Raw genomic sequence first — 26,054 nt, forward strand, 5'->3', positions numbered from 1 at the left:
TCTTTTAGTGCGCAATTTTTAGAATTTGTGTGGCGTTTATTAAATATTTGTGTTATGCCCGTAAATGTTTACTTTGTTTGTTAAAATAAAAAATAAAATAAAAAACACGTGTTGCATGCATAATTAGGATTTAATTATGCATTTGAAAGTTAATTTAAATAAAATCACAAAAATATGCATTCGTTCTATTTTAAATATGTCACTGTGTGATTAATGTTTTGTCTATGTGTTAAATAGTTGTTATAAAGTAATTAATATTTTTGCGAGGTTAAAATTATTTTATAATTAAAATTAGGAATTTAAATTAGAAAATGAAAAATAAATTGGAAAAATAAAAAAATCGGACCTGGACTAAAATCCAGGCCCAAATCAAATTAATCCCCTCACAGCCCAATCCACACGACCCCAGGTCCGGTCCGTCTCAAAGATACCCTAAACGATGTCGTTTTGGAAACTTTGATGAAGGCCGTTGATTTCAAATTGATCAACGGTCCAAAAGCATTACTTTCCACCCGACCCGTTTCTCGTCAGAGACCGATCCGGTCTTAAAGGAAATGAAACGATGTTGTTTCATTTCAATAAGCAATCCCAGCCGTAAATTGCATTTGATTTAACGGCCAAGATCCACTGGTTACCCTAGTATATAAGCTCAAAAGTTCCACCCCACACCCCAGGCAAGACCCCCCTCTCCTCTCTTCTTCCCCGAGTCTCCAGAGATCGGAACTCAAGCCACCTCCCTCACGGCGGCGAACGGTGACGATACCTCCCCATTTTCACACCCCGAACTCACCTCAACTTCCCGATCCTAGATCCCTGAACCTTATCCTCCAAATATCAGCCAATGTCTTCGAATCTCCGATCGAAGATGCAGTCCAAAACCTAGTTCATCTGATAGCCACCAAACTCACACCTTTCAACCTCCGGACCTCTCTCACCACTAGAGCCTCATGAGTTTCCTTCGAATCAGCCTGGAACCCCTCAAATATCGAATCAAAATCAAGAACCCTAGCGCCGCCATGAAATGCCCTGGTGGCGGCGCCATTCTAATCAGTTCCAAACTAACGCCAAATGACCCCTAGGCCTCCCTAACCCTTGAGTCATCCTTAGTTCCCTTCGAATCTGCCCAAATTTGGTCAAACCCTAAATCTGAGAAAAAGTGAAACACTGAAATACCAACTCGTGGAATTTGTCCGAGTTAATTAAAGGATTGAGGTCTAAGAGACTTTAATCGAGGTATTCTCAAGAATACCTCGAATAAAGTCTGTTCAACCTCAAAAAGATCTGAATTCAAAGTTAAGCTTTTGTCCGTATAAATTTGAAGATTCAAAGGTATTCTTCTGATTTCTTTTGTATCCTATGTATAAATTATTGCTTGTTTCAGTAGCCTGTTTAATTTTTCATATTTGTTTAGTTAATTTTGTGATTCTACCTCGTACCCGATTAGTTGATCAGAATTATATCATTGTTTCTGTTGATTATGATTGTTTATAATATGTGTAATCGACTCGATTAAATTCGTCGATTAGTTGTTTTGTGAATTCTTATTGCCACTAATATTGATTGACACAGCCTGTTTATCTACTTGAAGACTGATTGTTTGACAATTATGGTAGTTAGTCGGTCGATTAATGAGTGGTGTCAATTAATCAGTTTCTGTAAAATCCTTGAGTCTGGCAATAATCCTAAAGTTATTTGATTTGCTTACTTTCATTATTTACTGATCAATGTCAGCTATAATCATCTGATTAAGCTTCATTGATTAGTCTGTCTGTATAAACTGAATCATTTCAACATTCTGTTTGGTTTTAATTTTGACTGTTAATTACCCTATTAGTTAAAAAACTCTGTAAAAATTATTCTGACATGGTATCCAATGTTTTTCTTTTATCTGTGTTAATCATAGGATTGGTTATAGCTACTTAAACAGACTTTAAAATCTGTTTTGTATCAGATTCTGGTTTTTGTAATAGAATCAGTAATAACATTAGGATTTCAGGGGTACTATTGGGAATGAAACAGCGAGGGTAGTAATGGGCTGATAATGGAGTGTTAATGGCTCTTATTTAATGTAATAATGGGGAACAAAGGGTAAGGGTAGTGCTGAAAATCAGGAAAAATTCTGCTAATGGGATTTAAAGTAATAAAGTAGAATTTTGAGTGGAGATTTCCTGATTTTTTTTAAAAGAGAAGGGGTCTAGGCAGCACTAGGAAGGCAGACCTGTATAAGATAGAGGGGATTGGGACTGAAGAGAGGAAGAGAGATTTTAGGATCAGATTTTGATCAGATTTTATTGAGAGATTTCGAAGAAAAAGAAAAGAAATCAGATTATTTTTGTCAGAAGAGGAAAGAGAGGAAGAAAACAGAAAAAGAAATAGAAAAGAGAACATTCACACACACACACACAATCTGAAACAGAAAAGAAACTGAAATCTGAAATATTATTCTTTCGTTGAATCTGTTCGGATTTATTTGATCCCATTGTTCAGTTAAAATCTGAAGTTTCTTAAAAAATATTGTTACTGTGCATCTGGGTTCCTCGGGTCTTATTATTGCTCAAATCTGTGGAAATACTACTATTCTGCTGATTTTTGTTACTGCTGCAACTTCTGAAATTTACTCCTTCTACCTTCATTTCCAGGTACATATCTTTTAAATTCTATGTTGGAAAGAGATTCAGCATGACAAATCAATGAAGCTTGAATTGCAATTCTATTTTTCCATTTATCTAAGTTCATTATTATAAATTTCAGTTTTGTTTCATATTGTTTAATATAGTAGTATGCTTGACATGCTAATTATCAGCTGATCATTCTCTTTTGAAATTCATATAAGTGTTGTAATAATATTATCTATTCCAGAATTTCATTAAAGTATAGTTATGATTGAATTGTCAAGATAGGGAACATGGCATGAAGTTGGCTATTAATTAAGTCTTATGACATTGTTAGTCAGGTATAGAGTATTCTGGGAATATCAAGAAAATGCGTGGTTAGCGTATTTCGATTGTTTGGTTGTGGATTAAGGCTAGATGATGTTGGTTGCATTTTGTCCATATATGGCGAATAATGTTGTATGCAATATCATTTTATTAAGTCAATTAGGTAGATTTGTTCTCTTTCTTAATAACAAATGGCCTAGGAATTTTACAATGCGAAAGTTAGTGTTTAACAATGGTTCACATAAATTGAGAATCAAATCGGTTTGATTATATATATATATCTTACATTCAACCATAAGCAGAATTAACAAAATAATTAGGCCTATTAGATTAAAAGCAAGTATATGAGAATGAGATGAGATGTACAAGCACAAATTGCAACACTTTATATCAATGGTAAGTAGAAATAGAATTTGCACTAAATAAAAATAATGAAAATTCTTCAAAAATATTTCTTCCCTTCATAAATCATTTTTTTTATTTTAGTTTCATATGCAATTCATTCTTTGGTATATATATATATGTTGTATTTGCTAAAAATAGTATTAATCATATTTTTATTCTTTTCTTTGAATTTGAATAGTCTGGATGAATATAATTTATACGCGGAAATTATAATCGACGGGCAACATTTAATAAATTGTGAATTCTTTTAAAAGAATTTAAAGGCATCCCTTAAATGTGAATTTCTCAGGATTTTCATATAAAATGTGTAGATATAATAAACAATTCGTGGAAAACCCATAATACCATTAAGAATATTTGGCGTAATTAGGGATGCATTCGCGTAACCTAATTATATTTTTTAAAAGCAATTCGAATTATGCGTTCGCGCAACTTCGAGTGAACATATTAATAAAAGGGATTTCTCCGAGGAAATCAAAATAATTTCATATAGCCCGAGATGTGCAATTCATTGTTTAAATACAAGGGTGACGATGTTCTTAATTTTATTTTAAATTTTGAACATATGAGTTTTAACAAAAAATATAATATGGTCAATTTTATTGTGTACACGTATGCGTGGCACGATCCCCTGTAATTATAAAAGGTATATAATACGAATATACGTACGCGTAATTCGTTTATATAATTGTAAACAATAAGTAAAAGCGGTAGTAAAATCATGCAATAAAAACGTATTTAGTAAAATCAAGATAATTAAGCCAATAATAAAAACAGTTGAGCGACCGTGCTAGAACCACGGAATTCGGAAATGCCTAACACCTTCTTCCGGATTAACAGAATTCCTTACTCAGGATTTCTGGTTCGCAGAATAATAAACAGAGTCATATTCTCCTCGATTCAGGGATTAAAACTGGTGACTTGGGACGCCTTAAAATTCCCAGGTGGCGACTCTGAAATAATTAAATAAATCCCGTTTCGACTGTCCTTCAATTGGAGAAAACTCCCTAAGCGCCCCGCGGGTGCGGAAAAAGGAGGTGCGACAAGGCCCCTTGTCAGACCCTTGACCACTTCTCTACGATAGAACCATCTCAACTCTCTTGGCCACATTGGCCACCTCCTGAAAAGAAATCTCACTCCCCGTCTCCTTAGCCATCTGAAGTCGAATAGGCTAGATGAGCCTCTCAATGAACTTTCTCACTCTCTCTCTCTCTCTCTCTCTCAGTGGGGAGTATAAGTAGAGCATGACGGGCCAAATGATAAACCTGGTCTCGTACTAAGTAACAATCATAGAACCCTGTTGGAGATGCTCAAACTGCCTCCGATAGATCTCTCTCTGAGTGACAGGAAGAAACTTTTCCAGAAACAGCTGAAAAAACTGCTCCCAAGTCAAAGCTGGTGACCCAACTGGTCTGGCCAAACAATAATCCCTCCACCAAGTCTTGGCGGATCCAGATAAGTGAAAAGTAGCAAAGTTGACCGCATTGGTCTCCACTATCCCCATGTTCTTGAGAACCTTATGATAGATGTCTAAATAATCCTGGGGATCCTCAGAAGATGCACCGCTGAAAGTGGTAGTAAAGAGCTTGGTGAACCTATCCAATCTCCACAAGTCATCGGCAAACATAGATGCTCCATCACCGGTCTGAGCTACCACACCCGGCTGAACTGCTCCAACTAGATGAGCTGCTGGAGTCTGAAACTGGGGAGTCATCTACTCTAGAGTGCGAGTAGCAGGAGTCTGGGCTCTTCCTCTAGCCTGAGAGACGACTGGTGCTATAGGAAGCAAGCCTGCCCGGGTGACACTCTCCATAAGGCCCATTAGACGGACCAGAGCATCTTGGAGTACTGGGGTAGCAATGAACCCCTCTAGGACCTGAGTTGGGCCCACCGGAACTGCCTGGGCCGAAACCTCATCATCAAACTCAACTTGAGGCTCCGCCGCTAGTGCTGCTGCTCTGGGCTGTGCTCTACTCCTACCTCGGCCTCTAGCACGGCCTCGGCCGCAGCCTCGCCCTTGCCCTCTGCCCCTCATGGGAGCTGCTACTGGGGGCTCGGGCTACTGATCAGTGGATGAGGAAGCGTGTGTTCTCGCCATCTACGAAAGAACAGAGTAGAAAATTAATTAGCATTGAGAAACCAAATTGCACGATAGGAAAGAATAGATGTGAAATTTTTTTGTAGCCTCTAGGGGATAAATACAGATGTCTCCATACCGATCCCTCAGACTCTATAAGCTTGTCCGTGAATTGTGAGACCTATGTAACCTAGAGCTCTGATACCAACTTGTCACGACCCGAATTTTCTGCCCTCGGGAGTCGTGATGACGCCTACTAGTGAAAGCTAGGCAAGCCAACCGTTTGAACAAATTACCTTTTTCCCATTTTAATCCTTTAGCAATTATGAACCAACAGTTTATAAACATCAGAATTTAAACAAGCGGAAGAAACAAATAAAATCATTTAAATATTTCCAATTCAATTTGTTAAACAAAGACTACCCAGAACTAGTGTCACAACTTCACAGATGGTCTAGGAATACTACAAACAAGGTCTGAAAAATAAATGCAACACTGTTTCTGAAATATGTAAATAAACAGGATGAAAGGGGTAGAGGGAGACGCCAGGGCCTGCGAACGCCTACAGGACTACCTTGAATCTCCGTATGGACTGAAGGCAGCCACCCATGCTAAGGTCCAAAAGTTGTTGTGCCAGAATCTGCACACAGTGTAGAGTGTAGTATTAGCACAACCGACCCCATGTGCTGGTAAGTGCCTAGCCTAACCTCGGCAAAGTATTGACGAGGCTAGGACCAGACTGCCAAATAAACATGTGCAGTTAAATCATATATAGCGGAAAATAAAAGCAGGAATATACAGTTAAGGATGGGAGGGGGAAACATGCTGCGGGGAAACATGAAATGGTAATAGAAGGACAGCAGGTAAGTATAAGGATCACCATAACTTAATCATCAACAAGAATCGGGAATCAAACAAGTGAACGGCATCACCCTTCGTGCTTTTACTCTCGTCCTCGCCATAAGAATCAATATAATCTGCACGGCATCACTCTTCGTGCTTTTACTCTCATCCTCACCATAAAAATCAATATAATCAGCACGGAATTGTACATCGTTCTGCACGGCAACACCCTTCGTGCTTTTACACTCTTCCTCACAAAATCATACACGGCATCACCCTTCGTGCTTTAACACTCTCTCACCAAAATAATACACGGCATTACCCTTCGTGCTTTAACACTCTTCCTCACCCAAACAACAATCACAAACAATAAGGGCAAGGAAATAAATAAAATCTCGGCAAGGGAACAATAGTTCAACAATCAAATCCCGGCGGGAACAATACAAGATTCCTCCTCTTTTTCACATTTACTTTACAACTCACTTCACAACTTGAGCTAATGCTCTATAAGGTTCAATTGCCAATTATACTTCCACAATTCATTATACAACTTGAGCCAACGCTCTTCAATACTCAAATACCACTATTACTTCCACATACTTTACTCGACAATAGAAATCATCACAACAGGCATGAACAATACAAACAGAGTCATGATAATCACAATATAAGACTCACGAGCATGCTTGACACCAACGTATAGATACTCGTCACCATACCTATTCGTCGTACTCAACAAATAACACAAGCAAATAGGACACAACTCCTAATCCCTCAAGCTAAGGTTAGACCAAACACTTACCTCGATGTCACGAACACAATTCAAGTCTCAACTATCGCTTTACTTCTTGATTCCACCACCAATTCGCTCGTATCTAGCCACAAGTTACTTAATTATATCAATAAATGCTAAATGAATCAATTCCAATGCATGAAAATAGATTTTCTAAAAAATTTCTCAAAAAGTCAAAAATCGCCCTGGGCCCACATGGTCAAAACATGAGGTTCAAACCAAAACCCGATTACCCATTCCCCCACGAATCCAAATATATAATTTGTTTTGAAATCGAACCTTAAATCGAGTTCCAAATTCCCAAAATTTGAAAAACCTAGGTTCTACCCAAAACACCCAATTTCCCTCATGAAAACCTTTGATTTAGAGTTGAAATCATGAGAAAAGATGTTAAATATTAATAAAAACAAGTTAGAAATGACTTACAATCGATTTGGAAGAGTACTTGTCTTTGAAAAATCGCCCATGGTTTTGAAAGGGTTTGAAAAATGAAAGATTTTCGGCTAAGTTATGAATTTGCAGGTCGCAAATGTCGCAATTGCGAACCCTTCAGAAGTCTGCTATTGTCGCATTTGCGACTAATGATCGTAATTGTGAAGTCGCTTTTGCGATGGGATTGTCGCATTTGCGACGAGGGGAATTTCTGGGCCTCTTCGCATTTGCGAAGAAGTGATCGCAATCAGGCCGCCCAGGCCTTCTCTCGCATTTGCGATGGTCTACTCGCATTTGCGATCTTGCATTTGCGTGCCAGGATTTGCAAAGGCGAAGCCTGCGGACCTGCAACATACCAGTAAAAAAGCTGCAACATCCTAAGTTAAATCCACTCTGTGGCTTATACAAAACTCACCCGAGCTCTCCGGGATCCAAACCAAACATGCACACCAACCTAAAAATATCATACGGACTTGCTTGTGCAATCAAATCAGGAAAATAATATGTAAAACCATGAGTTAAACCTCAAAACTCATCATTTTCATCAAGAACACTTAAAGTTCATAACTCTTCAACCGGAAATCCAAATCACGTCAATTAAACTCTATTTTTCACTAAATTTCACAGTTATCATTTAAATACTATAACAAGTTTGTACCGGGTTTTGGAACCAAAATACGGGCCCGATACCAATAGTTTCAAACATTAATTCTTTTCTTTATTTCATAGATAATTCAGCAAAATAATTTCTTTGAAAAATTGATTTTCAAGGCTTGGAACCTCGAAATTCATTTCCGGGCATTCGCCCAAGTCCCATATTTTACTGCAGACCTCCTGGGATTGTCGGAACACAGATTCGGGTCTGTTTTCTCAAAATGTTGACCAAAGTCAACCATAATCAAATTTTAACTCTAGAAATTTCTATTTCTCATATTTTTACATAAAAGGCTTTCCGGATATAGATCTGGACCATGCACGCAAATCGAGGTGGGGTAAAAAGAAGGTTCTAAGGCCTCGGAACACATGATTTATTTCTAAAACAAGTGATCAGGTCATCATATAAATACAAGTGACACACTAACACTTGTTCCCACAAGTTCTCCCCTTAAACAAGACTCTCAAACCCTATATGACTACATTGTGGATGCTCCTGAATGAGAAGGAAGGATTCTCAATTTATAAAAGTCCAAACCTTTTCCTACAAGAAAAGGGACTAGCCAAATATGAGAGATTTATAATTTTCTTCCACAAGAAGAAAAATCCAATTATGGTAAATATGTTTCCCTTTCCTTCAAGATATAGAAAAATCAAATATGGTAAGAAAATCTGGACAAACACCTAACAATGTAACCAAAGGGATCACATTATTTCCAACTTTGCATCATTAGAAATTAAATTGGTGGAAATCACGAATTCACTGCTCATCTTTTTCCAATTCTTAAGGGATAGGAACACACACAATAGAAAAGCTAACAAAAATGTTGGCCTGAGTCAATTTGTTTTGATGACTGACAAAGAAACACACGCATGAACCAGGTCCATACACAGTGTACACAGCCACAGACAGATTCGAGCACAAGGCATGCACGTGAAAGAGATAAGCATAAGTGGTTATGCTGAATATCTCCTGAACGAAAAGGTTGCATATTCGATAAGGAGCAGGACTCCTTACGTGAAGAGAACTCTATCCAAGATAAGGGAAAAAGTTAGAAGTTGAAGAAAACTAGAATTCTTCCATCAAGGAAGAGTATAGCATTAGAACTCTAGTTAATCCTATTCAACTAACTATATAAATATTAGTCTGTTCTCTTTTACAGGTAATGCACAAACGCAGAAGTTAAGCAAGAGTTGAGAGCAAAATAGCAAGGCATGTTGCAAGCAATTCCTGTGTGATTCAAGTGTGTAAACCTTAAGCTACGTGAACCCGGTAGAAGAACCAGTTGCAAGTGTCTGTCTTTTATTCTAGTTTCATTGTAGTAGGGGTTTTGAGTTGTACCTTTCAGCTTTATCTAGAAGCATTTGTACTAGGTACTTTGAGTTGTAGTATTCAAGTTAGAGTTAACTTGATGTTATCGCAATAGTTTGAGGTTGGTTGCCCACAAAGGGTTAGAGGTAATCTTTAGGTTTACAAGAGTTCTGTAAACGCTGTTTTTGACTCAATAATTTAGTGAAGTGTTAGAAAAAAATCTACTGAGTAGTAGGTCATGATTTTTTCACTTTTTGAGCCGGGTGTTTTTCCCATAAAAATTATTTTGTTCTTTACTTTCTGTATTTATTATTCCGCGACAGTAGTATAAGGAACGCATAGAAAAACCAAGTCCTTCTATAATCCAGTGCACGTGAAAATTAAACACCACACAAATCACCTCATTCTTATATGGTATTGAAGTATAAAACATCAAAAAATGAATATAACTTTTCTCACTTCTAGAGTAAAGAAAATTGGTTCCACCACATCCACGAAGTATTGCAACAAAAAGGAGGAATATATAGTTTGTTTTAGAAAAGGGAGGATTATAGTCACAAAATGCAGGATGCTTTGTGCATCGGGCTACCCTTTATTTCATTCATCATATCATCAACGGTTGAAAATATCATTTGGAATTTTTGCATTTTAATTCACCCTTTATTTCTTTCTTAGTTTGTTGCTTTCTACAATGTTTTTTTACTCGAATGGGTCACATATTTTTGCTAGTTGGTATCAATGTTACGTTGTTATCAATATGTTTCTCCCTGTATTTCAGTTTATGTGAATCTATTTCCTTTTTGGTCCGTTCCAAAAAGAATGAACCCTTTCTAAATTTGGTAACAATTTAGCTTAAAGTTACAACTCTACCCTTAATGAGAAGCTTTTATAATCACATAAATACTCCGGGCCCCATTGGACTTGTTTAGGACCACAAATTTCAAAAGTCTTCATTTCTTCTTAAACTCCGTGCCCAGTCAAACAAGTTCACATAAATTGGAACGGAGGGAGTATTCTTTTTCTTTATTTTTTCCTACTATTTCTTTGTATTTACACTGATAATTTTCAACACTCTCACACTTGCAATTTCTTTTCCTCTTTAATATGAGGTCAACGCTATTTCTTGCTAAGCGTTACACTTGAATCGGCAGTGCCCTTAGTGTTGCTCAACCGCCCGACTCAAGAATCGCACTAAGTTGAGATGAGACTAGTTCTGATACATTCGATCACGAACTCTAAAAATTGCACTTCCAACTATGAATGAAAGAGTAAATGTATAATTAATAGTGCTCACTTCTAAACAAAGTTAAAGAAACTAGAGGAAATTACACTAACTACCCACTAAACCTAAAATAATAACCCGATTTTACCCATTTCAATAATAATTACTATACCTACCTAACCCAACCAAAATAATTACCCGTTCACCCATTTCTCAATTGCCTTACTAACCTCTCTCCTCTTTAAAGCTTCCCTTTCCCCTTTCCCTTCTTCCCGTTTCTTCTTCCAGCAACAAAATGCTATCTCCGTCTTACATATCTCATGTTTTCTCGTAGTGTTTGTCTTTGTTTGAGTCACTGCCCAATTTTTTATTGTGATTTTGATGAGTGAGATTTGATATGGTTTAATGATAAGCTAAATAACTAATATCTTTTGAGAAGTTCATAGTGATTTATTGTAAGAAAAATTAGATCAACCACTGAAAGACCTTGAAACTTGAAAATCATAAATTGCATTTATCGAGTTTGTAATTGTTTGATTAGATTTTGAGTGGCATGTGATTAAAATATCGATTGGCAACTGTAACTAAATGTTGAGTCAATTTGGTCGAGATTTGGAGTAATTTTTTGAATTTTGAGTCGAAATTGAGTTGACGTAGCAAAAAAGACAATTTATATATTGTTGCTAAATTTTTAGCCAATTTGCTAGATTTTTAAAATTTGGGTTGTTATTGAGTTGATGTGTAGATTATACTTTTGATGCTGGTTTTTGGAGATTTATTGTACAAAAATTTAAATCCACCATTGAATGTCCTTGAAGTTTGAAACTCATAACTTGGTTTGTTTGAGTTTTTAATTGTTTTGATCCGATCTTGTACGGGTTTGTTTGGAAAGTTGATTGGAGCTAGGTTGTAGTTAAAGTTTTAGTCAATTTGGTGGAGATTTTATCGTAGATTTTAGAAATTTGGGTTGAAATATAGTTGAACCAGAGAAGCAGACAAATTTGTATTGTATAGTTGTATACTATATTGGTATCATATGATAGTTGAATTATTTTTTAGTTGTATTAGTTGTATTTAATTGGTACAATATTTGATTTTCTTTTAATAATAGTAATATAGTACAATATCTTGAAATACTTTATTATATTAATATGTGGTACACGATTTTTTTATTTTTTTCTTTATGCATGTGTGTTATGTAATAGTAGTATAGTCACATAGTTGCCGGAAATTAACCAGTAAAATTGTATATCATGTTGGTATAGTTATAAGTCATATTGGTATCATATGGTAGTTTGAACATTGTTTTGGTTGTTTTAGCTGCATTTTAAGTGAATTCTATTATGAAATTATTTATATGAACATGATTTGCAGTGCTGAAATTTTTGTATGACGATGGACATAAATTATGTGTATTATGTAATAGTTTTATAATTATAGGCAATTGTTGGAACGACCCCATACAACTATATACCATGTTAGTATATGGAGTGAGCAAGTTATTTTGCGAATATTTAGCTTGTAACATGAGTATGTAATTTTCTCATACTTTTATTGTGTCCTTTAATATTTTGGTACAGTAGTATAGTTGTAGGTAGTTGTAGCAATATTCAAGAGCAATCATATGCTCTGTTGGTATACATATATACTATACTGGTATCATATGTTAGTTAATATTTTTTTGATTGTATTAACTACATTTAATTGGTACACAATTTGATTTTTCTTTAGTAATAATATATAAAAAAAATAATGAAAACAGTAAATGAAATTAGATTATGAAGAGAAAAAGAATATAAAAAAAAGAAATTAAATGAAATTAGAAAAGGAAAAAAAGAAAAAAAGAAAAAAATAAGAAGAAAACGAGAAAAAAGAAAAGGAGAAAAGAAAAAAAAAGAAAAAAGAAAAAAGAAAAGAAAAGAAGCATAGAAATAAAAAAGAGTTGGAGAATAAAGAAAAAAATCCCCACAAAACCTATATAAAGAAAAAAATCCCCACAAAACCTACTATGGGTAGGAAATATAATTAGTTTATGAGTAGGAAAACAAATGGGTAAACAAGGGTAAATGGTTTTGTTTTCGTGGGCAATTGTGTCAAAACCCCAAAAAACTAAGCCTATTTCAAATTTGGCGTCCAACCTTTTGTCATTTTCTACCTAACATCAATGATCTGACCTTCAGCCGAATATTTTCAACTTCTTATCTCAAGTAGTTGGTTTGTTGAAAAGCGGAGAATTCATACATTATACATACACAACAACTGAAAGAAGCAACCATTTCATACTCTCTGTTGCCATATATCTCACAGATTTTTCATCTTCAACATCAATTAAAAAGGTTAGTCAACCATGATCGAAACCATTCTATGACTATTTTGTGCTTCTTTCTTCAGATCCTTTGTATTCTTGCTCCTTCTTCTTCTTCTTCTTCTTTCTCCTGATTAGGTTTTATGTATATGAAGGAATTACAATCATGGAAAGAGGAAAAGGAGAAAGCGAGAAAGGGAAAGCAATCAAATTATCGGTATATTGTCATGTCATACAATATGTATACTCATATTTATTATAACTAATGTTGATTTTGGATGATTATCCAACTAATCCTCAAAATACAATATGTATGTATAATTTTAATATATATAAAAAGGAAGGGACACAACATGTCATACAATATGAATAGTCAGATGTAACTTTTATAGATGAAAAATTAGTTTAAATGTTTGTCATGTTCTTTTTATTTATGGACTAATTTATACAATGATCACTTAATAACTCACTGGCAATTTTTTGTGACCATAGCATAAAATTAACTAGTTTTGTGATTATTTCCTCCTTTGTTTAATCACCTCTACTTCCTTTACTTCACATCATACTTACACACAAGCACGCTTCCCTTTCTTAAAACTAATGACTTATGTTACTCTTCTAACTCCTTATACAGAATAAATAACTTTAAATAGAATGATCATAAGAAATATTAAGAGAAAGGGATTAAAAAAAAAAAACAAAGCAAATCGCCAGCAATGGTACCTTGCCTTCTCTTCTATTACATGACTGTATATATATTCATTCTATTTTTCTTTTTCACTGCAAATAATGGAGCCATTGATTTGTTATGTATGTGAAGGGAAATCAAGTGAGTTACGATCAAGAGGACTCAACATTGTTGGAGCCATGGGGAGGCGTTGGTGGATCAAAATGGAATTACATGTTGAAAAGTCCTATTAAAGAAATATTGATTGTTCATGGAGATGTTATAGACTCCATCATGTTCAGAACCATTACTGAACAAGGTACTACCATCGACTCACCAAAGTTTGGTGGGGATGGAGGTCGAAGAGACAAGGTAAGTCCAAAAAGATTGTGGCCGAACAGACAACGTTCTTCTCAAGTTAAATTTGTGTCATGCCGTAGCAATGAGCTTAAATTATGTTTAAAAAAATTAATTATTAAGATAATTAAACCAGATATAGCAGGTTATTCATTTGTCTTACAACTTTCAAGTTACCTTATCAGGCTCTTGATACGAAAAACCACGTTATATGTCAGCTTAATATGATAGTGTAGCAACTTTTTGCATTTCCAGTGAACATAGCGTAAAATCTATAGTTATATAAGCATCTTTCAAGTCAAAGATATGAATGCACATATTGCTTCATATTTAAGTTTTCCACTTCTTTTGCATTGAGAGGATTCAACTAAGTGTCCGAATTTGCTTTAGGTCACAGTTTTTGAATCCTAATATGACATTCTTGCACTTTTCTAAATTCTTGTCAAAATTCCCAACTTTGCTACTTATTTAACCGATATGTGATTTGCAATAATCTCAGGTTGTTGTTGAGGCAACTCCATTGGAATATTTAACAGGCATCAAAGGGACATTTGGACGTTTTTATGGCCATTCGGTTATAAAATCTCTATGTTTTATAACTAATGCAAAGAATTATGGACCATTTGGGTCTGAGGCTGGTGGAACCCCATTTTCTCTTGTGATGAAAGAAGGTGTAGCTATTGTGGGATTTCACGGGCGGTCTGGGTTGTACCTTGATGCTATTGGTGTTTATTTGCAGAAACTTGCTCCTCCCACTTCAGCAAAGGAATATATGGTTGAAGTATGTTGTTATTATTCCCTCCTTCACTTAATCACCTCTACTTCTGTTTCTTCACCTTATACTTCAGCGAATGAACCTGAAGCTAAAAAAAAGAATTGACGTAAATGAACTTATGGTTGAAGAAATTGAAATCCATGACGTCTATACTATTTTTTCTCTTAATAGCAGGAATCGGATAAATGTTGTTTCTTATTTGTTTTATTTTTTCTTTCCGATAAATTGTGACTTTATATACTAAACTAACAGATGCAAGGCATGTGTCTGCACATAAATTTCTTTTACTTAATAGATATTCTTACGATATTAAATCACTTAACCATTATAAGTTAGTATTTTTTGGTATAAATACCGAGTACAAGCAAGTTTTTTCTACCAGAGACATGTGCATTCACTATTTTATAAACAAAGAATATGAACTTGTTGATAGAATTATAAACTTCTTGTTGTAAGAACAAAGAAAAAAATAACTAAACATTATAAATCTTATCAATCATGGTTAGTTATGATTTTCAAGAGCTTGTGTTTATATATTTGACAGTTACCTCTATTCATGTCTTCCTCGGAATGGTTAGAAAAAATCTTCCAAAATCATACATCCTCCTTTTTAGTGCATAATCTAGTAAATAGAAGAGGGGGGAAAACACTAGCTGAACATATTCTTTTAATGCAGTTGAACATATGCATAGTATGATATTAAACCATTTTCTTGACATGCTTATTTTGGATATATAACCAGTTGCTCAAACTCTAAGAACATAATATATAGAGAATTAATTGTCTTTCTTCATGCGAATTTGATATAATATTTTGTCTTTTGGCATGTGTCATTTTCTACTCTTCGCAAGGACACTCTCAATGTTCTGGATTTCATAGAGAGCTTAAAGAATGAAGAAAATCAAAAAGTTGTTGACGTAGATCTATCTGAAAAAATGAAATTGGAGCTGGACTTCCTCCTCTTGAATCTCCATCATCTTTCCAAGTATCGTGCTGAACAACTTTCTACATTCATGACCGAATATGAGATTCTTCAGAATGTTTGCAGCAATATAAGAGATTTCCACGAGTTGATAGTGAATGGTTGCATTGGGCATGAGATTGTTAAATATGTCTTACCTCAGGTTCAATTAATGGCTAAGAGAGTGGGACTCTTCCTATGGCATAATCAAATTAGTGGACACTCTCGATCCTTCAAGCTAGCACATCCATTCTTGGAGATTATTCCAACTCAGTTGGAGGTTATGCACATATGTTTTACAAATTTGAAAGCTTCAACGTCATCAGAAGTTGGACGCTTTATTAAGAAGCTCTTGGAAACCTCTCCAGACATTCTTGGAGGATATTTGATTCATCTACAAGACCGCATGGTAAATGTTATTACCGCTAGCACTTCAGGGGATCGAAACATTTATGTCATGATAGAGTTCCTATTAATCGTTCTTACTGATATGCCCAAGGAGTTTGTTCATGATGACAAATTGTTTGATCTCTTGTCACATGTTGGAAAACTTATTAGGGAGGTATCAACTCTTGTTCGCGACTTAGAAGAGAATTCAAGAAATAAAGAAAGTACCAATGGAAAAAACCATGCAACTTCGGACTTGATGGAAAATATTGAACTCCTGAAAGGAGATCTCAAACATGTTTACTTAAAAGTCCCAGACTCGTCTCAACTATGCTTCCCCATGAATGATGGATCACTCTTCATGCATCTTCTACTTAGACACTTAAATGATTTGCTTAATTCCAATGCTTATTCAGTTTCTTTGATAAAGAAAGAAATTGGACTGGTGAAAGAAGATCTAGAATTCATAAGATCTATCTTCATGCATGTTGAACAAGAATTATATAAAGATCTCTGGGCACGTGTTTTGGATTTGGCATATGAAGCAAAATATGTCATTGATTCAATTATTGTACGAGATAATGGTCTATTACACCTTATTTTCTTACTTCCCTTTGCCATAGAAAAGATCAATATTATCAAAGAAGAAGTCTCCAACTTACTTAAGAAGATTCCCAAGAACATGAGCCTCATTGTTTTAAACTCTCCCAACAAGCCAGTTGAAAGCAAGTCATCATCAGCTGAGCAAATAATCGTAGGTTTCAAAGAAGAGACAGATTGGATAATTAGGAATCTCACCAGTGGACCAAAAATGCTAGATGTTATTTCAATTACTGGCATGCCGGGTTCGGGTAAAACTACATTGGCTTACAAAGTATATAATGATAAGTCAGTTTCTAGTTATTTTGACATCCGTGCATGGTGTACAGTCGATCAAAAATATGACGAGAAGAAGTTGTTGGAGAACATTTTTATTCAAGTTACTAGCTCAGCTTCAAAATTCAGTGAGAATATTAATGTTGCTGATGAGCTACGGAAACATCTGTTTGGAAAGAGGTACCTTATAGTCTTGGATGATTTGTGGGATACTGCAGCATGGGATGAGCTGATGAGACCTTTTCCTGAAGTTGAGAAAGGAAGTCGAATTATTTTGACGACTCGAGAAAAGAAAGTTGCTTTGTATGCACAACGCCACAGTAATCCTCTTAATCTTCGATCGCTAAGACAAGAAGAAAGTTTGGAGTTATTACAGAAAAGGATCTTTGGAAAGGAAAGTTTCCCGGATGAACTATTGGATGTTGGCGATGAAATAGTCCAAAATTGTAAAGGGCTTCCTTTGGTGGTTGATTTGATCGCTGGAGTAATTGCGGGGAAGGAAAAGAAAAGGAATGTGTGGGTTGAAGTTCGAAATAATTTGCATTCCTTCATTTTCCAGAATGAAGTGGACGTGATGAAGGTTATAGCATTAAGTTATGACCTTTTACCAGATACCCTAAAGCCATGCTTGCTTTACCTTGCAAGTTATCCGAAGGACAAAGCAATTCTAGTCGAATCTTTGAAAGTTTTATGGCCTGCCGAAGGATTTTTGGAACAGAGAGAGATGAAGAGTGTAGAAGAAGTGGTGGAGGTTTATCTGGATAATTTAGTTTCCAGTAGCTTGGTAATTTCTTTCAATGAGATAGGTAAATACTGGACTTGTCAAATTCATGATCTTGTGCATGACTTTTGTTTGATAAAAGCAAGAGAGGAAAAGTTGTTTGACTGGATACGTTCTAGTGCTCTATCGTCAACTTCTTCCGATTTGATGCCACATCAGATGACCATTTATTATGATAAGGGGCATTTTGGGCATAGCAATTTTTTTCTATTCGATTCAAAAAAGAAAAGGCATTCTGGTAAACACCTTTATTCTTTGATTATAAATGGACAAAAGCTGGACAATAGTCTTTATGATATATGTCACCTAAGAAACTTGAGGCTCCTTAGAGTGTTGCTCCTGCATGACTCTTTTATCAAGGTAAATGATTCTTTGCTAAATGAGATATGCACGTTGGTTCACTTGAGGTTCTTGCAGATTAACACAGAAGTTAAATTTCTGCCTTTGTCTTTTTCAAACCTCTGGAATCTGGAAACTCTGTCGGTGAATAACGATGGACCGGCCTTGGTACTACTACCAACAATTTGGAATTTGGTAAAGTTGCGAACGGTGGTCATAGATAATTGTTCTTTCTTTGATTTGGATACAGATGAACTGATATTGGTAGCAGAGGACTCTAAGTTAGAGAACTTAAGAATATTAGGGGGACTCAAGCTTTCCTATTCCATAGACACAGAGGATATTTTCAAAAGCTTTCCCAATCTTCAACGGCTTAAATTTAATCTCAAGGAGTCATGGGATTCTTCAACAGAACAATACTGGTTCCCGAAATTGGACTTCCTAAATGAACTGGAATTCCTCAAAGTAAAGTTTGAAAGTTCAAATACAAATGATATTGCGCTCTCTGTAGCAGCAACTCGGCTGTGGGATTTTCACTTCCCTTCTAGTTTGAAACTATTGAGTTTTCTTGAGTTTCCTCTGACATCTGATTCACTATCAACAATAGCAAGACTGCCCAACCTTGAAGAGTTGTACCTTGTAGCCGCAATCATCGAGGGGGAAGAATGGAATATGGGGGAGGAAGACACCTTCCAGAAACTCAAATTTTTGACATTGCAGCGAGTGAGTCTTGTTAAGTGGGAGGTTAGAGAGGAATCCTTTCATGTGCTTGAGAAATTACAACTATGGGAATGTCGAAAGCTTGACGAGATTCCGCAGAGTTTTGGGGATCTTGTTTCATTGAAAATTATCGATCTGTGGAGAAGCCCTCAACTTGAAGATTCCGCTCGGGAGATTAAGCAATATGCTGAAGATATGATGGGAAAAGACATGATTCAGGTCCTTGTTCGGAATGAGTCTTGAACACTCTTACCCTGGGAAAAATATGTGAGTATAGATGAATTTATTACCTCCTTTATTTCATTTTATGTGGCGGACATTGACTCATATAATTTTCTTTGCAGAGAGCATGTAAGGAATACATCCAGCTTTTGAGGCTAAAGATGAATCCTCAGACATCTATTGCATTCTCCTTGTTATTTCACTCCTTTTCTTTACTCTGTTGTCTGGTGAATAAGTGATGGATTTGTATTGATATCAATTATTACTATAGGACTTTTGTCTACTTTCCCCACTTTTTCTTCATTTTGTATGCTTATAGTAAAAAAACAGGTACTCTAGTTACGTAATCCTAGATTTGTTCTTTCAAATTGTTGCTTTTGTGTATCAAGTCCACTGACATACATGGGATTTCTGGCTCTCCGCAATAATGGGATAATATTCACTCAGATATTGATTACAAGGGCATGAGAATAATGCTTTAGGAAGTGGATTTGGATGATAGCAAGAAGTGAAACTAAAGGTGGGCAACCTCTGCACTATTTGAAAGTTATCTTATATCTCTGCTTTTTATGTATCTTTCAAGAAATACCGTCACAATCAGTTCATCGACGCATAGAGTTTTAATTGTGATGCAGGCTTGTGGAATTCACGTGCACCAAGAATCATGCCATCGACGCATTTGGAGTTGAGGATGCTGTATCTTTGATCAAGATGTCTCAATAGGTGCTGATGTACAATATTTGGCCTCATGTGCAACAGTAAGTGTTAATAAAAACCCTCTTGTGCCTATTAATACATCAATGCAGGATATCCCATCGCAAACTTCAGACAAATTGGTGCAAGAAAAATGTACTAATCCTAAGTTGAGTGGGAAAGATGCAGTATTTCAGTCAAATTTGAGTACTACTACTGGTAGTTGTGACAATACAAGGGAAGCTGAAAATTTTAATCGAAATGTGCAAGAGCCACTAAGCTATCACCTCACAATGCCTTGATTGTTGTTCCACAGCGCGACTCAACTGCCACACTAGTTTTATTGATGCTAAGCTTTGATAGCACTCTGTCACAGACTCACCAACTTTGTCTGACAAAGCTAACTCATGATGTGAAAAGTCGTGAACTGCTTGTAAACTGCCCAGAAATCTCTCTCCAATGTAGGCTACACCGGCATTCAACTTGAGTTGAAACCATGTTTTCTTGTTGGAAGTCACATTATGCAGTCCGATTATCTCAAGTCTTATGCCATCCCTTATCATATTTTCTGCTCCTTGCTTTATCCCGTTCAAAGATAATCCAAGATTTTACATCATCGAATGCAAAATACCACCACAACACTACGCCTTTCATGTGTGCTAGTGAGTTCAAGTGATTGTATAACCTGCAAGTGACATGCATCTATCAATGCCTCTGGTCATCATGTGCTTGAATATAGGCGAAAAAGTTATGAATGCAATACAATGTCATTCTCCTCATCTCTTCAACCAATCTTTCAAATGCTACACACTGAGTGGCTCAAATTTGTAAAGCAGAATAATGCATCTAATGTCACTTCCATTATTACTATTCAAATTTGCATTGCTTTCTACCAGCATACTAGTTGTTATGTACTGTAACTTTTACCTACTTTATAGCATGGAAAATCAATATTTTTAATATAACTTGTAAGGTCAAAGAAAGGTAATGCAATTTATTTCAGCGTGTCTAAAGATGTGTGAAAGAATGAACTATGCAAAGCACATCAAGTCCAAGCCTAGATAAAGGAAGAGATCAATAGTGCTAATCAAACCTTGATGAGTACTGTCAATGAACTCAAAGAATCATATACTCACTCCGTTTCAATTTATGTAAACCTATTTGACTGAGCACATAGTTTAAGAAAAAAATGAAGACTTTTTGAATTTGTGGTCCAAAATAAGTCAAAAAGGGGTCCAGAGTATTTGTGTCGTTATAAAAGTTTCTCATTAATTAAGTGTAGAATTGGAAGTTTAAGCTAAATTGTTTCCAAATTTAGAAAGAGGTCATTCTTTTTAGAATGGAAAAAAAGGAAATAGATTCACAAAAATTGAAATGGAGGGAGTGACTAACAATTACGACTCAACCTCAAGCAAGTCAAGATCAACAATGAAACATGGCGCTCAATTTAAGTTCATCTTGTATCAATATAATACCAGAGAATCATATAACCAACTACCATATTGAGGATTGTGACATAGTTGATTGATTGATTGGCCTTTGCTGCACACTAAGAATTCTCCACTTGCATATCATTTTATGTGATAGTTGTCGAAGGAGTGGTAGAGGAGCCGTCAAGATGACTGAACTGATTGTGTCCACACATGAGCATGGATATTTGGGCTTTCCATGTCGCAAACTTATGGTTGTCAACAAGCTTTATCGGCAACTGTGACACATAATTGAACTGAATAATAACACTAGAGTTACAGCTAATAGAGTCAGCATTTGTCACAATGGGGGCTATTTTAAGTGTGATCCCGTGGTGGTAGTCAAAGGATCGTAAAAAAACTCGTGAGAGTCTGTCACGACCCAAAATCATGATGGTACCTAGTCCATAGGACTAGTTAAGTCTAATATATGTTGAGTTATTAATAGTTCAACCATTTAACCATTAAACATAAACCAGTAAATGCCATACTTAGCCAACAATGATCAATAGATGTACAATATCCCAAAACCGGTAGTACGAAGTCATAAGCCTTTCTAAGTGTAACCAAGAATGTCATATACATCACTGTTTGGAATAGAAGTAAATAGTAACAATGTAAAGTTCCATAAGGTGACTCCGAGGCCTGTGAGTGTAGTGGCATGTATACCTTGAAGTCTCCGCAGCAACATCTAGCTAACAACCGGCACGCTCAGAGGCACCTGAATCTGCACAAAAATGTGCAGAAGGGTAGCATGAGTACACAATAGCGCTACCTAGTAAGTATCAAGAATAACTTCAGCGAAATAGTGACGAGGTACAATCGAGACTCATACTAGATGTAATAATCTGTGCAAGTATTAATATCAAACTAACTGAGGAACGAATCAATATAAAGCTAAACATGGAAAGAATAACAATATAACTCTAGCAATGGGCAGTGAGACAACAAATAGCAACAAGGAGTAAATGGGAGATAACATAACAAAGTAATCGGAACACAATCAAAGTACCAATGAGACCAATCAAGGAAAAAAAATATCACGATCTAAGTTCTCCCTCCATGAACCGTCGTGACGACACCTAGTCTCTATAACTAGGTAAGCCTAACATTTTGTGAAAATGAGACGAAAACATGAAAAACTAACAATTTAAGGAAAATTTAATTAAAAAATTTAGATGTCGCTCAGCATATGCAATAATCACTTTTAAACTGAATATAAACGCTCCCAAAACCGCGAATATCATGAGTCGCAAGCTACAAAAGTAAATAGTTCTGCTAAACTCTTGAAACTATTAATGAAGAAAAATACAAGAAAGTCTTAATCTTAAGGAAGGGTAGATAGGGACTCCTAGGCATGCGGACGCGGCAAATATACCTCGAAGTTTCCACAGTTGTCTCGCCTCACTGGTAATGCAACTGACGTGAGGTACCGAGATCTGCACACAAAAAAACATGTGCAAGAAAGGGCATGAGTACGTGATAACTGCGATTTCTGCATGTTTTTTATACTCATTCTTACCTGAGCTTTGTGCATTTATTGTCATATAATAGTCCCAAAATGCTTACAAATGACACTTGATTGCATGTTTGAGCGACAAGATGACAAATACTAAAGATCGGCTTAAAAAAGGAGTGAAATCTGCCGAGTGTCAAGAGACAACTGAAAGGGGGGATCAAAAGGCCCTGCGCGGTCCGCACTGTTCTGTCACGCGGTCGCGCAGGAGAGTTTAGAAGCTGGGCATATCCAAGTTCAACCTGTGCGGACCGCACTGTTTTGCCACGCGGCCGCGCAGGAAAGTTCAGAGGCCATGATATTTTTAAGATAAGCTGCACGGTCTGCGCCTCTTCTCGCGCGGTCCGCACCCAGTTCCAACGTGGTCCACGTCCCTTTTTGTGCGATCCGCACCTAAGAGAATCAGAGAAGCAATCACTCGAGACAAAAGCTCATGCGACCGCGCACCTAATCAGTGCGGTCCGCGTGGATAAAGTTTATGCGGCCGCACGTCTCTTTTGTGCGGTCCGTGCCCCCCAGTACCAGATGCAAGTAATGAAGACCTAGAGCCCTACGCGGCCACGCGTCATTTGTGTGCGGTCCGCGCCAGAACCTCAAGGGTATTTTTGTCCGGTTTTTCCTGTGAAGTATAAATAGAACATTTTACTTTTTAGCAAGTTTGGGAGGAAGGCGGTTCGAGAGTAGAGAGTAGCTGAACTCGTGTTACCCTATTATCAGCCTATTTTGGGCCATTTCTTCTAGTTTTAAAGGGGAATCAAGTAGATTAACATTGTAGTTAACTATTATGTCAATTTCATCTATTATTTCTTTTATATTTGTTACTACTATGTCTAGCTAAACCCATTAGCTAGGGTTGTGGCTCAACCCTAGTGTGGGAAATTGATGGGTGTGATTGTTTAGTGCATGAATGATGTGGGTGTTTGCTATTTGGATTAATCTTAAGTTTTCACTAAGATTTGGTGGTTGCAAACACTAAGTCTAGCTTAGTGGGTCTTGACTCTCCTTGAGAAAGAGAGTCTATGACCTCAAGATTAACTCCAACAAGGAATCGGGATGGACCCATGAGAATGGTAGTCCCAATTAATGGGTTAGACCTCGAGAGAGTAATTACCCAACTTGAACCATAAGTTGCTTGGGCAAATTAGCCTACCCGATTGGTCTCGAGAGAGTCAATTGAGCAAAATCACTCTCTCTACCGAGAGGTGTGAGAGTGGGTGTAAAAGGTGCAACGGTTATAGCATAAGCCCCATATTTGTCATTCTGGCATAAGGAATTTCTATCCGTTAGTGGACCACCTAGGTAAATGCTGCATCCCTAGTGCTTTTATCTATCTTGCATACAATTTAGAATCGTAATTTTAGCATAACCTAGTTTTATAACTGTAGTTGATAAATTGTAGCTCTTAAACAAAAGAAAACCAAAAATGTTAGAAGATCAATTATGAGCTAAAACACTATCCTAGACCATACAAATACTAGACTCCAATTTGAATTTCCCAGTGGAAAATCGACCCCGATATCGCTATTGGGTAAAGGTATTAGCGCCCACTCATCCTTAGGTTGAGTCTGCTGTGATCACTTTTTGGCGCCGTTGTCGGGGAACTTTATGGTGTTGACTATCTGTGTAGCTAGTATTGTGTTTTGCTTCTCTTTCCTTCTTATTCACTAATTTTGTGTGTTGATCAATCAGGTACCATGGCTCTTAATGCAAATGACCCTCTCGGCAATATGATAGCCGGGGAGGAGGTAGAAGATCTAGAACAAGATGAGGTCTTACCTCAACTTCCACGGAGAGGCCGGAATGTCAATATAAATGCAAATGAGAACAACAACATTCCAGACCCTCCTCCACAACCACCGAGAGTGGCTCCCAGAGTTCTACCAAATCAAGGATACGCCAGCGCTATTGTTCCTCCCCGAATCCGGGCGGGGAACTTTCAAATCACAAATGTTATGCTGACCTTGCTCGAGCAACGAGGTTATTTCACGGGTGCCTCCGATCAAAATGCCTACAAGCACTTGAAGGGGTTCGTGGATACTTGTTGGGGTAGCAAGCAGACAAACATGTCCGAGGACGCGTTGAAATTGAGGCTTTTCCCGTTCTCTCTTCGGGGTAAAGCATTGGATTGGTTAGAAAGGCTCCCCAATCATTCTATCACAACATGGGATGAATTGTCGGACAAATTTATTGCCAAGTTCTTCTCTCCAAGTCATATGGCGGCTCTTCGGGATGAAATTCTAGCTTTCAAGCAGGAGCCAAGAGAACCTTTGCATGAAATATGGGAAATATATAGAACAATGGTGAAGGAGTGCCCTAATAACGACATGACCGAGGCTATGATTCAACAAACTTTTTATCGGGGCATCAACACCACAAATCAATGCGTTGTGAACTAATTGGCCGGAGGGAATTTTATGAAACCTTCTTACCAAGAGGCATGTGATGTACTTGATGAAATGGCCGACACCTCTTCGGCATGGCAAAGCCGAGCAAACGTGCCACAAGGTGACCCCACGGTCATCCGTTTGCACAAGGAATTGCACGATCATGGACAAGCGATAGCCGAACTTACAACAACTATGAACCAATTAGCAAAGGCGCAATTGCAACAAGTCCAAAACCCGCGCCAAGTCAATGCAATGGAAGGTGTTTCTATGTTGAAAAGGAGGCAAAGAGGACAACAACCTCAAGGTAATTGTGAACAATATGACAACAACAATGATGGTGGTGGGTATTCGAATGAAGGTTTTGATGACCAAAGTGAGGAAGTCCAATATGTCAACAACTACCAAGGGAATAGAGGCAACCAAGGGAATCAGCAATGGAGACCCTAAGGTAATTGGGGCAATCAACAAGGCGGCAATTGGAATTACAACAACAATCAAGGAGGCAATTGGGGGAACAATAATTCTGGGAACCAAGGAAATTGGAGCGGGAACAACAATTGGAACAACAACAATGGTGGTCAAGGTAATAGGGGCAAGGCTATCAAAGGTCCCCAATGTATCAACAGCCCAATAACCCGCCTCTGTTCCAATCTCAAGGGTCGAGTTCATCGGGCAATGACATGAGTTGAATAGAGAGCATGTTCGAACAAATGATGAAAAGAAGTCAAGATTCCGAGGCCCAATTAGCTTCGCATGATACATCTATCAGGAACTTGGAAGTGCAATTAGGCCAAATCTCTCAATCTTTTAATACTCGCCCAAAAGGTTCTTTACCAAGTGACACAGTAGTAAACCCCAAGGGAGGGCACAACAATCATGTGATGGCAGTGACAACACGAAGTGGAAGAGGCGGTGATGTGCA

The 26,054-nt window shown here is 36.9% G+C and overlaps 1 protein-coding gene across 1 annotated transcript; it reads left to right on the top strand.

Moving 5' to 3' along the window:
• Positions 1-12,852: 12,852 nt before the first annotated feature.
• LOC104220045 (putative late blight resistance protein homolog R1A-3) lies at positions 12,853-20,640 on the top strand. Its single transcript, XM_009770845.2, has 7 exons — positions 12,853-13,013; positions 13,138-13,199; positions 13,803-14,021; positions 14,506-14,787; positions 15,633-19,112; positions 19,190-19,587; positions 19,703-20,640. Exons 2-5 carry the CDS (start codon positions 13,149-13,151, stop codon positions 19,086-19,088), a joined length of 4,008 nt encoding a protein of 1,335 aa, XP_009769147.1. The 5' UTR covers positions 12,853-13,013; positions 13,138-13,148; the 3' UTR covers positions 19,089-19,112; positions 19,190-19,587; positions 19,703-20,640.
• The last annotated feature ends 5,414 nt before the right edge of the window (positions 20,641-26,054 follow it).

Source organism: Nicotiana sylvestris, chromosome 2 (genome assembly GCF_000393655.2).
Source record: "Nicotiana sylvestris chromosome 2, ASM39365v2, whole genome shotgun sequence".
NCBI classification, from domain to species: domain Eukaryota; kingdom Viridiplantae; phylum Streptophyta; class Magnoliopsida; order Solanales; family Solanaceae; genus Nicotiana; species Nicotiana sylvestris.

Bases quoted from the DNA above. Each gene is read 5' to 3' on its own strand.
- LOC104220045 (XM_009770845.2), top strand. From the start codon at position 13,149: ATGGAAAGAGGAAAAGGAGAAAGCGAGAAAGGGAAAGCAATCAAATTA. The intron at 14,022-14,505 runs GTAAGTCCAAAA...CAATAATCTCAG, and splicing joins ATGGAGGTCGAAGAGACAAG to GTTGTTGTTGAGGCAACTCC. The intron at 14,788-15,632 runs GTATGTTGTTAT...ACTCTTCGCAAG, and splicing joins CAAAGGAATATATGGTTGAA to GACACTCTCAATGTTCTGGA.